The sequence below is a fragment of the Rhinolophus ferrumequinum genome, chromosome 13, assembly GCF_004115265.2.
Source record: "Rhinolophus ferrumequinum isolate MPI-CBG mRhiFer1 chromosome 13, mRhiFer1_v1.p, whole genome shotgun sequence".
NCBI classification, from domain to species: domain Eukaryota; kingdom Metazoa; phylum Chordata; class Mammalia; order Chiroptera; family Rhinolophidae; genus Rhinolophus; species Rhinolophus ferrumequinum.
The window spans coordinates 3,633,813-3,648,314 of record NC_046296.1 but is presented as its reverse complement, the minus strand read 5'-3'; the positions used below and the strand labels follow the sequence as shown (position 1 = coordinate 3,648,314).

The 14,502-nt window shown below is 49.5% G+C and overlaps 1 protein-coding gene across 2 annotated transcripts in view; it reads left to right on the top strand.

Moving 5' to 3' along the window:
• The window catches only part of NPAS2 (neuronal PAS domain protein 2), a 144,212-nt gene that overhangs the window by 124,568 nt on the left and 5,142 nt on the right, over positions 1 to 14,502 (top strand). For both annotated transcript variants that reach the window (XM_033124816.1, XM_033124817.1), the window contains exons 13-19: positions 1,127 to 1,268; positions 1,764 to 1,873; positions 3,969 to 4,058; positions 6,753 to 6,899; positions 11,954 to 12,151; positions 13,540 to 13,730; positions 14,284 to 14,376. In XM_033124816.1, the coding sequence (XP_032980707.1) occupies positions 1,127 to 1,268; positions 1,764 to 1,873; positions 3,969 to 4,058; positions 6,753 to 6,899; positions 11,954 to 12,151; positions 13,540 to 13,730; positions 14,284 to 14,376 (971 nt within the window). The remainder of the gene's footprint in view (positions 1 to 1,126; positions 1,269 to 1,763; positions 1,874 to 3,968; positions 4,059 to 6,752; positions 6,900 to 11,953; positions 12,152 to 13,539; positions 13,731 to 14,283; positions 14,377 to 14,502) is intronic.

Genomic DNA, 14,502 nt, shown 5'->3' with positions numbered 1-14,502 from the left:
CACATGGCGATAAAAGTTTCTCAGTGCTTACTCTCACTTCCTGTACTTGTTTCTCTGCAGACCAAGGAGCACACAATTCACAAATGGCCCAGGGCCAGGGATGCCCCCACCAAGGGGTCTGATCAAGGCGGGGTTCTGTAACTAAGCAGTAGAGTCTCAAAACTGACATTTAGCACAGCAAATCCAGGCACATCCTGTAATTCCCTGTTGCATAAAGGCCTGTGGGTCACTGAGCAATCATTTCAGCCCTACGTGGGCACACACACACTGTCCACCCTCATTGGAGCCATGACTCAAGAGGCAGAATAGCACTAGACTCACACCCAGGGGTTTAAAACCCGAGACCGTTGGACGTGACCAAGTAGCCCAGTGGATGCCAGGAATTTCACCATCCGTCCAAGACTAGGGAGGAACATGGCTCAGGAGAGTCATCATTATGTTTCTTCTTTAGCTTGAGAATGATCATACCTGTTTTTTCATTCCTAAGACACCTTCACCTTGCAGGGTGGAAGGACAGCTCCTCAGTGTTGGAAAGTCACAGCTGCTTTCTCATACACTATATTGGAGGCAGAGAAATGCTAGGAGCCAGCATCAGTTAGGATGCAGGGGCCACGGGCCCTTTGCCCCTTCTTCACTCCAGAGCCCTGAGGCTGCAGAGAAGGAGTGAGGGGGGTTGGGGGGGAGTAAGGCATTGTGAGAAGTACCCGGAAGCATCCAAAGGCATTTGTTTCACTGGTGTGTTAACAATCCAGTGCCACCAGCAACCTTATTTCTGGAACCTGCCTCTTCCCCCGCTTCTGGGAAAATCAAGATTCTGGGCAGTGAGGTGACAACGTTCAGGGAACAAAGTAAAATGCAAAGTCACTTACAAAAATCTGAAAACTCAAGATACAAGGTGGAAAAGTAAAGAAACTGTTCCTATAGGCTACATGCCTCTCAAAGATTAAATGTATAGAGATATATGAATATTCTGCCTGAATGGGTTTCGAATGATCCCAAACCGCTACAGTAGTTCTCTCAACAGCCTCTACATTTTTCTACACATTTAGAGAAGAACCAACGTCATGAGGTTTGTTCCCATCATCTCGAAGCCGAGATGTAGACTGTGTGTGTTTGTGTGTTTCAGGACAAGGGCTCAAACCTGGAACTTCAGCAGCACTTAAATGCCCTGGATGTGGGCACCTCGGGCCTGAACACAAGCCACTCGCCATCAGCGTCCTCAAGAAGTTCCCACAAATCCTCGCACACGGCCATGTCAGAATCCACCTGTGAGTGTGACGCCGTGGGTGGGGAGAGGGGTGGGCCCCCTGTCGGATGGGGGAGCAGAGCCTGACACAGGGCCCCAGGCCGTACGTGCCTGTGAAGCGGAAGTTGCCGTCGTTTCACTCTCCTTGCTTCCTCTCCCACTGGCTCCCTGCCTCTCACCTCTCCACACGCTGGTTCTGCCACTACTGCACAAAGCAGATGTAATGCAGGTGACACGCAGATCAGATAACCAGGCTTGATTTTAGTGACACTGGTAAGGTGTGTGGCTGAAGCAAGTGGGGTCACTTGCTGGGCTGGGCCCCCATGAAGTCTGGGGACGGTCTGCTGTCACCCACCAGCTTCCAGGCCAGGGTGGAGGCTGGCAGGACTTCATGACTCTGGAACCCACTTCCACTCCTACGGGACTCAGAGAGTCCAGTCAGTCCCTTGTTTCATGCACCCAGGGCCATGGTCCCCTGATGTGTGCATCAGGAAGGTCATCTGTTGCTTTCTTCCAGCCACTCCGAGCAAGCTGATGGCAGAAGCCAGCACCACGGCTGTGCCGCGATTGGCCACCCGGCCCCAAGAGCTCCCTGTGCCAGGGCTCAGCCAGGCAGCCACGATGCCGGTATGTGTGTGACCCTGCACTGCTCAGCCGGGGCTTGCTACACTGTGCCAGGCCTGCAAATCCACCAGACGGCGTGCTGCCCCTTCCCAGAGAGCCAGTTCTTCGTAGAGACTGAAAGTGTGAGGTAGCCAGAGGGTGGGAAGCTAGGTAAATTGGCAACCAATTTTAAACATTTTCATACCACAAATTAACATGGATGTCTATTCCTAAATGCAAAATCCAAGTGAGTATTAGAGAAAGCTCAAAACTTGAAACCTGGCGTCATACCCCCAGAGCCTCTAGGGGTACACGATGAGGACCCTCCCATTTTGGATCTCGTTTCACTCCAGTGAAAATGTTTGAGAAGTTTGGTTCTCAACAAAACTGTACCTCTGCCTCTACCAGGCAGTGTCCCTGATACATGTGAGACCTCTGCAGAATGGCAGACCGTGAGTGGCCCCTTAGAAAACACACCGGCTGTCTGCAAAATCACTAATGTGCAATGCTCCCGTTATCTACCGCCATATAATGAACCACACCAAACTCAGAGGCATAAAGCAACAGTCATTTTTCACGTTCACGGATTCTGAGTCAGGAACTCAGAGAGGGCGTGCTGGGGCCGGCTCCTCTGTGCTGCGTGGTATTGGAGGTTTCACCAGCCAGGGCTGGGAATCCATGTCCCACGTGTGTGGCACTCCCTTGGGCTGGGCCAGCTGACGGCCGGGCCCCAGCTGAGATCCTCCGCTGATGCCTTGCACAGGCGTCTCCATGCTTTGGGCTTCTCCTGGCACGGCGACGGGGTTCCAAGAGGAAACATCTGGAGAGGGACCTTTCCACGAGAGCCAGGCAGAAGCTGCGTGGCCTTGTGTGTCCTCGCTGGGGACGTCCCCCAGCATCACCTCTGCTTGGTCAAAGCAGTCACACACTCGCCCACAGAGAGGGTCAGACCTTCCAGTTCTAGATGGGAGAAATGTCAAGAATTTCAGGGACCACGTCCAGACAGTTGCCAAATACCTCACACCCATCCCTCGCTGACATTTTGGAGACGGGGTAAATGGGCCACCGTCCTCCTTGCCGTCACCATGGAAGTTATGCACACGCTGCTTGAACAGCTTGGGTGACACATTGTGTTGTCAAACAGAATAAGCCTCTTTCTTTCTCTGCAGGCACTCTTAGACAAGCTTGTAAGCTATGGCCACCATTATGCCCGTATGTGGCCGTCCACTAGAATTCTTTCTGCCCCCAATAGTGTCACAGTTCTTCCATTTCCTCCCCGCTGTACAGGCAACTACAACTGGGAGAACCCAACCCAGTGTCTGGTGTAGCCCTGTGCCTGGGATTCCTCCCTCAAAACGAAGTCTCCTGCTGTCGTTTCCTCCCCGTGTTGTCCCGAGGGGCACTTTCCTTTTGGGCGCCGAGAGGCTGGGGGCGCTTTCGGAATAACTTCAGAACGCTTTTACTTTTCTTCTAAAAACATCAAAGAGCCCTTGAGGCTGAGGGTTTCCTTTCTTGTTTTTATACAATTTCTCCCCGCCCACCCAAGTGATCAGGGAGCAAGGCCTGTCACTCACCTGACTCCCTAGGAGTCTGATGGATTCCAGGCAGAGTCTGGCGAGTTGCACCAGCATCCCGGGTGAGTCTACAGACAGATACGGCCCGGCATGCCTGGCCTTCTGCCTTAGTGTTGAGAGAACGGATAAGGACCACACGCAAAGCCAACACTGGTTGTACATACGACCCCCTTCATACCCCTCAGTGGCACTGCTAAGAATTTATCAGTATGGGAGAAGAGCAACCAAACCCACCAAGAATGGAGTCTAGAACAGGACGCAAGGGAGGGAAGGGTGCGAGGTGCCAAGCTCCAACAGGGAGCCGTGGCTTGGCAGAGGCCTCGTGCACCCTGAGTGATGCTGGGACCCCGCTCGAGGACCGCCTGCGTGCTGCGCCAGCCTGCTACCCCACCTTTGCCCACGGAACACGCGCCTGTCCCTTCCAGAAGTGAGCTCTTCACTCTAGTGTGGAAGGGCCTCCTGGAAGCCCACTGAGTGACCACACCCCTGGACCTCTGTGAGGGCCCAGAGGCAGTGTCTGTTAACAGAGCCCTTCTCTTCCCCAGGCTCCCCTGCCTGCCCCGGTGTCCTGTGACCTCACACAGCAGCTCCTGCCTCAGGCCATTTTGCAGAACCCACCTGCCCCCATGGCACAGGTGAGTCTGGGACTGGGAGTTAGGGGGAGCAGGTCGTGGAACTCCCCCAAGACACAGTGCGTGCTGCCCTCCGGAGCGTGTGGGTGCATTGGTGCCAACATGTGTCACGCACTTAGGTACCAAACCAAGGCCCCCAAATAGGGACTATTTTTTCCATCTTGCAGGTGGGGCATGCTGAGCTACAGCCTTGGTTTTTGTGCCTGTCCCCTTCGCCATTCTCATGTTCTCTAGAGACATCCACCCTGCTCTTTTCTCTAGTATCGGTTTCTCAGATCTTTTCAACAGTCTTTGTTCATCTCCCTGCCACTTTTCCATGTTCCTCTTCATTTTTTATAACTCCAAATTGCTCATGATATTTTAGCAATGGTCTGAATTAAGCCGTGTCATAGGAAGATGCTGAAACTGTCTAAAAGCTACGCATCCAATACTGTAAATATCACATTCGTTTTTTGTTGGTTTTTTTTTTTTTAAAAAAAAAGGATCATGGCTTTGCTGAGTAATTCCTTCCTTGTTTCAACAACATTCAGTGAGTTAGTATTTGGGTCAGTCAGTGTGCGAGTGTGATGGAAGCAGAAATGCTTGTAACACAGCCCTTGTTTTAAGTAGAGTTGGGCATATAAACAGAAACCATGATGGCAGGGCATGTGTTTTTATAGAACCAGTAAGAAAACATTCTGCCTAGGGAAGTCCAAGGTGGCTTCCTGGAGGAGGTGACACCTGAGCTGGGCCTGGATGTATGAGTAGGAGGTTGCCACATGGAGAGGTGGAGGGTCAGCAGGGAAGAGGGACCCAGGTATGTGCTTCAGCAGGGAGGTTTGAAAATGTCTGATGTGTCTGAGGCCTGGTGAAACGTTGAGCATATGTCCCATTAGCAGTGGTCTCAAATGTTTTTCTGGAGTGTGAAACACACGTGCTAGCACATGCCTCTTCCCCGAGTCAGGCTTGAGTAAGGATGTAAAAGCTACTCATTTGGAGTCAACTAATTAAAATAGTCTGTATTCATTCTCATTAGGGAAAAGGGAAAAAAAAAACTTTTTTTCTGGTCAAATTTCCAGGCACATTTAGTATGAAATTCATAACTTTTTTAATCCAAAGGCACATGAAATTAGAACTCCTTTAACTGCCAGGTCTTGAATAGTAAAGCATTTCTTTGTTTTATTTTGCACAGTGGTGTGGTTAAGGCCCTTTGGGATTCTAATTTTAATAGTAACAGTTTTTAGTCTATTGGGCATATTCGACTTAATAATAATTATACTCTTTAAGACACTCTTGCATGATGTGGACCTTTCCAGTCAGATCGTTCTTCTCATACCTACCCTATGTGAAAGAACGAGTTTTCTCTCTCTTTCTTTTCTCTTTCCCCTCACTGATGTTGTCAGTGTAGCACCTTGTCAGGGAAAGGGGGAAAAAATAAAATCCGAAATCTCAGTAATGGATATCCGCATAACTGGCGATTTTGCTTCATGCTGTGTTTCTAAAATGTCTCTTAAGTTAGAATGGATCTCTTTATCAAAAAGACCACAGTCATGAATATAACGCTTAGGCATCCTGGAAGAAAATGAGAATCATTCTAGAAGTAACTGTGATGAACTGCAGTGCTGGCTCCCCAAGGACTGCCCAGCCCCTCAATCCAGAGGGTCTCCACTGGACTTGTCAGGACTGTTTCTGAATGTGTCCTGATTTGGTGGAACTCACTACAGAGGCTCTTGTGTTTTGTTTTTTGAATTAAGTGTCTGATCCAGCTTGTTTTCTTTCTCAATCGAATGCTCTTTCAAAATCCCCCACTTGCTTTGATCACTTGCATTCCGATGAAGATTTTTGTGACACAGTCTCGTCTAGTGTAGGTACTTTTAAACTCACCTCCTATCCCATGGTCTACCCCTCCATCGGTTTCCTGCAAGGAACCTTGTGCTGGGGTAGATAGGTGGTGACAGGGATCAGGTATCACCTGCAAGATTTTCCTGAGGCCGACCTCCATCCCAGAAAGGGATTCAGAAGTGAAAGGAAGGGAGACAGCGCTCTCCGGCAAAGCAGACATCCATGTCCCTCCTACAAGGTCACCTCTGCCGGTGTTCCCCTCGGGGTAAAGTTTAGGCCCTTGTATTGTCCTTCTCCTTAGTTCATTTTTGCACAGATTTTTGAGAAGTGCATCGCCACAAGTGAGCCTGGGAGAGGGGAGGGAGGGTGACAAGACCTCCGTGGCCCCAGGAAGGCCGGTTTGGAGAGCAGGACTCCTGTGAAACACACCATCAAATTCAAGTTCATTCAGGAATTGTTACAGAAGAGCCCTGCAGTCCAGGATCAGATTTAAGATAATGATAGGACCCAAAATTGCCCATGAAGCTGTCACATGCAAATCATCACGACCTAGATGAGAGGGGGGAAAAGAATGTGGGGGTCTCTGATACCCTGCTTTTGACAGGGTATCATCTCCAAAACCATTAGTAAATTTGTCCCGCAGGTTCTGGTGGGCCTGAGAAAAGCTCACAGGGGGACCCCTGGGACACCCGGCCATAATCCATAGCCCGTGCTCACTGCTGAACTCCCAGCCGGCTGTGGGTCACTCATTAGGACACTTGGAAAGAGTGGAGAAGGGATGGGAAGGAAAGTGGGCTGTGCCCCTCAGAACAGCATCTGTCTGCGAGGTGGAAATAACTCTGTCATCTGGTTACATTTTCTGACTCCACCTGGAAGTTCCCAGCACAGTTCAGCGTGTTCCAGACCATCAAAGACCAGCTGGAGCAGCGGACGCGCATCCTGCAGGCCAACATCCGGTGGCAGCAGGAAGAGCTACACAAGATCCAGGAGCAGCTCTGCCTGGTCCAGGACTCCAGTGTCCAGGTGATGCTCCCGCCTGGGCCAGTGTCCAGTGGTCCAGCGTGGTCTGTCCTCCCCACTCTGGGGGGTGTCCTTATCCACCCTCTCAGGGCAGGCAGGTCTGCAGGAGTCCTGCTTACCTACTCAGCGTACTGAAACCACTACAGAAGGAGCACGAGGAATGAATGCCACCTCCTCTGTCCCCAATTCTGGGCCAAACGTGAAATTTGCATGACACCCTCTTCATTCTCCCCTCTCTGCGTCAGGCACGTGTTTGCTGCCCTACCTGCATGTTCATTCATGGGTTTGTTGGTGGATTGCCCCACACGGATGCCAGGCTGCATCCTTCAGGGTTAGAAGCTCCAGCCCTGCTACGGTCCCTGTGTGACGTCGTTTTCCTAGCGCCTAGCCCAGGCTGCTCTGCTTCCTCTTATCCAAAGCATGAATGGAGGGAGATAATGGGAAGTGATGACATCTACACCCTGATGGGGACAGCAGAGGGAGCTGGGGGACTGGGGGTCCGTATGCTGGCACCTCCGGGCCACCCGATGCCAACGGGGGCAATCTGTGTGCTCTGACAGCAGCAGCTTTTAACTGACCCCCAGTTGTCACTTCTTTGCATCCTTTTGAGAGTTCGTCTTAGAGGAAAATCTTTATATTGGGTCTCTTTCAAGGATAAGTTATTTTTATCAAGTGTCACTTATGTCAGTCCAGGACTGTTTTTCTTCCAAAGTGCATCTTTGGACCCAGCCTTTAATTGTAAAGGTAACTGTAGCTAACTTCGGAGGCTGCCCCGACAGCTGTAAGCCTTTGCACCCCCATAGGAGAGACAGAAGTATGCAGAAGAGACCCCTTGGAAAAACACCTGCAGCACGTCCCTGCCCCTCTCCCTGACTATCCACACAGACACTCCACCGGCCACACAGCTCCTGAAGGGCAGTGACACCCCCGATAGGCAGGCCCTGTGCGGGCACAGGGTCCTAAGGCGTGCACGCTGGGATAAGCGCACGATGGTACAGAGTTACTAGACCGAGGGGGACACCTGGGTAGCCGTCCTGTGTCCTGGGTTCCCCTGAAGTGCTGGCGCCTGCAAGAGGCCAGAGGTGAGCAAGGACTCACCCCTACCCCCCACTGTCACCCAGGCCTGTGTGTGCCGGGCTTTGCTGAGAAAGCCATGGCCACCCCCAGAGCCCTGCTTCTCCCTCCCACCCCCACCTCTTCAGGGACACCCCCGAAACTGACAAAGGAAAAGACTGCACCGTTTACATGAGAAGAAATGCAATCATTGAGGTGTCAAAATCCCTTTTCACTTATTCTTTCCCAGATGTATTCTTTTCTCACTGACCCAGGGTCCAACCCCTAGAATTTGCCTGACTCCGATTATTTCAATGGGATTTTTATACTAACAGGAAGGGGGAAACTGAGTCAGAAACTGCTAACTAAAAGGAAGGTAGGCGCATGAACATCCTCCTCAGAGCCCAGACTTTTCTATTTCCTGCCTATTTAACATGAAGGCTGAATTCTAAAATAACAGGCGACACAAGGAACTAACTGTAAGGAACACGTGGAAATCAAGCCTTTAGACTCTGTCTACAGTGCGTCCCTTCCCTGTTTTTATTCCTGTAACCTTATCTTTGCAGTGGAATTTTCCAGAGAACATGGAAATCCACAGATAGTCAAACCAGAGAACATTTCCTCTAGCAGTCTGCCTTCTTGCATTTTTGCAAGTTTAAAGTTTTAAAGAAACACGTTCCAAAATGCTTAATCAAAATGGATTTGTTTTTTTTTTAAAAAAAGCTATATGATTTAATCATAAAAACAAGTAAAAATTACTCCACTCCTCACCCCTAAAAGTGGGGGGGTAGATTAAATAAGAATGGCAAAACATTGATAAACCCCCGGTGATGACATGGGGGTTTCCTTACAGAGTATCTCTAGTTTGTGTACTTCTGAAATGTTCCATAATAATTAGTATTTGTAGAAGTAAGCAGATAAGAACAATGACCAACTACATGTGAGCCTAGGATTGGTTCATGCTTGAAAAATTAGCAGTCTGTTTTTTCTCTGCTAACTTTTTCCACTTGAATTAGGGAATTGTTTTTCTCATGCTTTCTATAAAATTGACCGCAGAGCCTTTTGAAGAAGTTATCCTCTGAAGCCATAAAATTCTGCTTTGTTGTTGATAAAACAGGCCTGGCTGTGCACAGCGCAAACCAGGATTACCCCCAACACAGTCCTGTATCCGAGTTCACTGGGCTTTCCTACTCATTGGCTCAGATCTTTCACTGAGACTGTGTGTGCCTGTGATGCTTGCTAAGTATGATCTAAAAGAAAAAAAAAAAGATTGGGTTATGAGGGAGAGGTGCTGACACCTAAATGGAGTCACCTAGGATGCTACCTGGGGAGAGCTGTTCTGGGGAAAGGCTCTGTCACCCCCTGCAGTCCGGGGATGGCTGCCTCTTTCTTTTTGAGAGTATGTGCGCCCTCTCCTGGCTACTTAGAGAAATGTCTGGTAGGACACCTGTAGCAATGGCAAATGTGTTCCTTGAATTGGTCCTCCTTCCTTTCCTTCCTCCCTCTCTCCCTCCCTTCCTTCCTTTCTTCCTACCTTCCTTCCTTCCCTTCTTCCTTCCACTCATGTATCATCCATTCATCCATCCTTCCTTCCTTCCATCCATCTACCTATCCATCCATTCAGCCCCCACCCATCCATCCATCCACCCCTACCCCCCATCTATCTTTCCAGCCAGCCAGCCAGCAAACACCCATTATGTATCAGGTACTATGGGGAAACAGAGATTAAACAGGATAGGGTTTCTACCCTCAGAGACCATATGTCAATCAGACAGAGTAGCAGACCAAGTGATCCCTTGACGTAGCACAAGCAGAAGCAGGTTCCCTTCTTTCTTTGAGTAAAATCTTCATTTATTTGTTTATTCATTCATTTATTTACTCCATTCATTCACTTCTCAGATATTTTTTATATGCCCAGAAAGACAAAGGAGCAAAATTCTCCTTTTTCATTTTAAATATTGTTATTATCTAACATTTATTGAGCACTTACTGTGTCTCAGCATAATTCTCATTTAGTCCTTTATGAGGTGTGTGCTGTTAGTGTGACTGTTTTATTAATGAGGAAACTAAGGCTTTGAAAAGTTATGAAAATTATCCAGGTCATACCGCTAGTACATGGGGGGGGGGTTGCAGTTTGAACTAAGGTATGTCTGATTTAAGCTAGATAATACTGCCTGTCCTAAATAAAGATTCTTTGAACTATAATCAGAAGGTGAATTGTATTGTACCAGAAAAAATATATGTCACTGGGTGTGAGTAATGGGTTTTTGCTGAAGTGCTGAAGCATAGGTTCCCCTATAAACAAGCCATTTTATAGCGGGGAGCTGGGATTGCACGAAGCACGAGTCCTCAGACTGGATCTGTAGTGAATGGGTACTGAATCCGAGACGAGGACACCCAGAAATTTCTTAACTTGAGAAGGCATGAGGGGCCCTCATTGCAAGCTGCAGGCACCTGTGCTGGGGCTGGGGACGTGACAGGAAAGTAGGTAAGGATGGCACTAGATGCGGAAGATGGCCGACCCCTCCTCTGAAGCACACACTTGAACTTCCTGACCTTTAAGCGCTCCTCCAAGGGTCTGCCCGGTGTGGGTCCACATCCTTCTTCCCAAAACCGCTCCACAAATGCAGTCTTGACGGTTCTGTGCTGGGGGTGAGGCTGCACTCACTGAGTGCAGGAATAGGGGTTCAAACTCCAGAGGCCAAGAAGAAGAGAGGCCTCCCCCGCAGAACACGAAACTAGAGGCCTAAAAGGAAGTGGGGTGCTTGGTCAAGAACCAGCACATAGGTAATACCAGCTGACGTTTTTACTCCATGTGCTGCCTCAGTGAATTCCAGGTAGCTTTTGTAAAAGAGCCAGACACAGGTCTTAAGTTTAAATTAGTACTCAAACCATTAAAGCTGTTTTTTCTTAAGCCTTTAGAGTCAGCTTACAGATAATTATTTTATTCACAAATCTACAAATTTGCTCTAAAAGGACCAATGCTTTTACTTGTTTTTGTGTACGTGCAGTTAGTTTATAAATTTAACAAATTGTAAATAACCAACATTATCAACCAAAGCCGTTAATTTACAAATTTGGTATATTTAAATCTCTCAAACACATGTCCCATACCGAGCAAGGCAGACATACCGCTGAGAAGTCAAATCTTTGTCAGCACTTACGCAATTCTTTTTCATCAAATACTCCAAACTTATAAATGAGGTAAGTCGATGTTATCACAGAATTTCAACGCTCTTTATGAACTTGATCAAATCCTCCCACACCTTTCATATTGAAATCACCAGGCTAATGGATCACACACAGCCTCTTCCTTGTGACACATCTTAGATGACACGGTCCATAGAGAGTATCACGATGATAAAGCTTATCCTGAAACATGATTTTAAAGCACATGGACCTGATGTTATGTCATTCGCCTTCCTGGGGCAGCAGTCACCTAACTAATGGGAGCAGATTTGCCTTCCCAGCTGGGAGCACTGAGTTGAAGGTATCCATCCACAATATGGGTACAGACCCTGGTCACTGGTCAGAGATTCAAGGCCGGACACAGGTCCTGGTCCTTCTGCCAGGACGATGCAACCCGCGCTACAGGTGAGCCAACTCTCTGCCCCCATTGTTGCATCATTCATTCCATTGACAAGACATTTCTCCCCTCTAATAAGAAGCTGATAAGGCTGCCCAGACTCTACGTGAGTACAAGTGATCAATAGACCCTCTGGGTCTAACTGTCTTGACACTGTTTGACCCCCGTCACTAGTCTGTGGAACCGTCCAGAAGACAGGCCCAGTGTCTCTCTGGCCCACTGCTCCGTCTCTGGGGTCTGGCGCTGTGCTCGTGACATCACAGACCCTCAGTGTCTCCATGTTGAGTGAATGAGTGCTTCCCAGGCTGGTCAGAGAGCGCAGAAAAGCGGACCTCTTACCATGGACGGACAAAACAAGTGCAGGCCTGTGGAGGCCCCTGTGACCTCAAGCTTAAAGGCATTCCTGTTGTGCTTCCAGATGTTTCTGCAGCAGCCAGCCATCTCCCTGAGCTTCAGCAGTGCCCAGCGGCCGGATGCTCAGCAGCAGCTCCCGCAGAGGTCGGCCCCGGAGTCCCCGTCCCCGCTCACTGCCAGCCCTCAGCTTCCGGGGCAGATCGCCTCTGTCCAGGTCACAAACCAGCACCTGCTCAGAGAATCGAGTGTGATATCAGCCCAGGTAAACATCCCCACACATGTGTCCTCAGTCTCACCATCTACTCTCGGTCTTAGCCAGTATCAGTGGGAGAACACAGCTTATCCACTTCCGTCCGTTGTCCCTTTCCCCAGGGCCACCATGCCCCTCCCAGTGCCCCAGATTCTCTGCAAAGCCCTCAGAGCCATTACCACTTACTAAAAGCCACCAGTGACCTTGCATCTGATGGGGTCTGCAGTCAATAACTGGCACTCGAATAGAATAAGAGGTCCTGAGCCCCTGCTTCTGGAAGGTCACAGGATAAGCCCCTCCCTCTGCCTCCTGTGTTCGCACACGTACTGTACTGGTGGACCCCGTAAACCTCTGCTGAGCTCCTGCTGCTCCCCAGCCCCCAGGGGAACAAAGAGGAAGAAGAGCTGGCCTTGACCTCAGGGTGTTTCTAGTCTAGTGGGGCTCTAGAAATGTAAACAGATAATGGACAATAAAATGTGGAGAAGTACATGTATAAGAGAGTTTAGTCCATCTTCACCCAGATTTAAGGGTTCTACTTTAAAATACAGCCTTTTGGTTCTGACAGTCAGAAGAAAAATGAATGGCTGAGAAAGAAAATTTTGGAAAAGAAAAAAACTGAGGCTATGACACTATCTGATAGTGAAAGATTCTGAGAATTAAAACACTGTGGTGCCATCGTATGAATGGACAGTCAATGAATAGAAAACCCAAAAGCAAACCCAAGCCCTTCCCTTCATTCATTTGTTATTTCACTCAATAAATACTTACTGAGCACTCACTGCATGCCAGGCACTAAGCTTTAGGCACCAAGGGATAGCAATAAACACAAAAGAAAAGAAAAAGAGGATCTCTGGTCCCAGTGGGGAGAGAAATACAAATAAGTGAAAAGCGCAGTGTGAGAAACGGCAATTCAGGGATGCTGGTGAAGGTGGGTGATGGGTTGGAGTTTTAACCAGGTGGCCAGAGAAGGCCTCGCTGAGAAGACAATACTTGAGCAAAGGCCTGAGGGAATGAAAGAGCGAGGTATATCGCTATCGGGGAAGAACATCACATATAGAGGGATCAGCCAGTGCAAAGGCCCTGAGGCAGGAGGACGCCTGGGGTCCCCACATCTAGAGTGGAATTTGTGAAGCAGAAAGTTGTTTGGTTCAACACACATCTGTGTCTTGCCTGCTGGGCACCTGACACAGCCCTAGGCACCAAGATTCAAAAATCCCTGAGGTGTTTACAATCCTAGGGGAAGATAGTCGTAAGATCAAAAGAATTCAGTAAGTAGTCAGTAGGTCTTAAGTTAGACAAAAAGCCAAGGCGGGTAGAACCAGGTTCTAGGGAGGATTCCTGGAGAGATATCACTGGAGGTGAGTCTGCATTTTACCTTTCTCATTAAAATGATGCAACAGGGTCCCAAGCCGATGAGAAGCTCCCAGATGATACAGGGAAGTGGCCACTCAGTGGGCAGCTTGACGCCCCAGTTCAGCAGCCCTGCAGCCGTGCTCCCACCAACTCTGAGCCTGACCACGCCGGCTTCCACCTCCCAGGACGCCAGCCAGTGCCAGCCCAGCCCGGACTTCAGCCACGATCGGCAGCTCAGGTACGGACACTGTCCTTGTTTAAAAGGTAACTGAGGCATCGCGTTAGACCAGGGGTGTCCAAACTTTTTTCAACGTTTTTCCCCAAGGGCCATATGCGGTAACATACACAAACAGCCGGGCCACTCACTCGAGGTGAAGCATGTATTGCCTCACCTGGTTTATTTAAATAAACTAAATATATTTTTGGAATTTGCTGCGGGCCAATTAACAATGGATTGCGGGCCGCAGTTGGCCGCAGTTTGGACACTCCTGCTTTAGACGATGCATTTCTGCTCTCCTTCCTGCTGTGGAAGGAGGCAGAATTCAGACAGTTAGATTCCAGGCCCTCCGAAGCTGATCTCAGCTGACAGAGAGGCAACAGAGGGCTGGGGTCTTGATGGCCAGAGGAAGTGACCCGCTGAGATCATCGTCCTCCGAGAACAGAGCAGGCGAAGTGGGGATTCCGTCAGACTTTGGAAAGGGGCCAGCCGGCTGGGCAGGTGCTGCCATCGGCCAGCAGGTCTGCAGTTTGGGGCTGATCAGTTTCCCACTTGTCTCTTCCTCCGCTCAAAGGCTGTTGCTGAGTCAGCCTATCCAGCCCATGATGCCTGGGTCCTGTGACGCGAGGCAGCCCTCAGAGGTCAGCAGGACTGGACAACAAGTCAAGTAAGTGGCCCAGGGGGAGGGAGGAGGCTGAGAGCCGCACTGGGTGGACTCAGGCTGCGTGGACCAGCAGCTAGCCCTGTGAGTGTCCACTGAAGGCAGGGTCCTCCTTTGAAGAGCTCCCCCCCT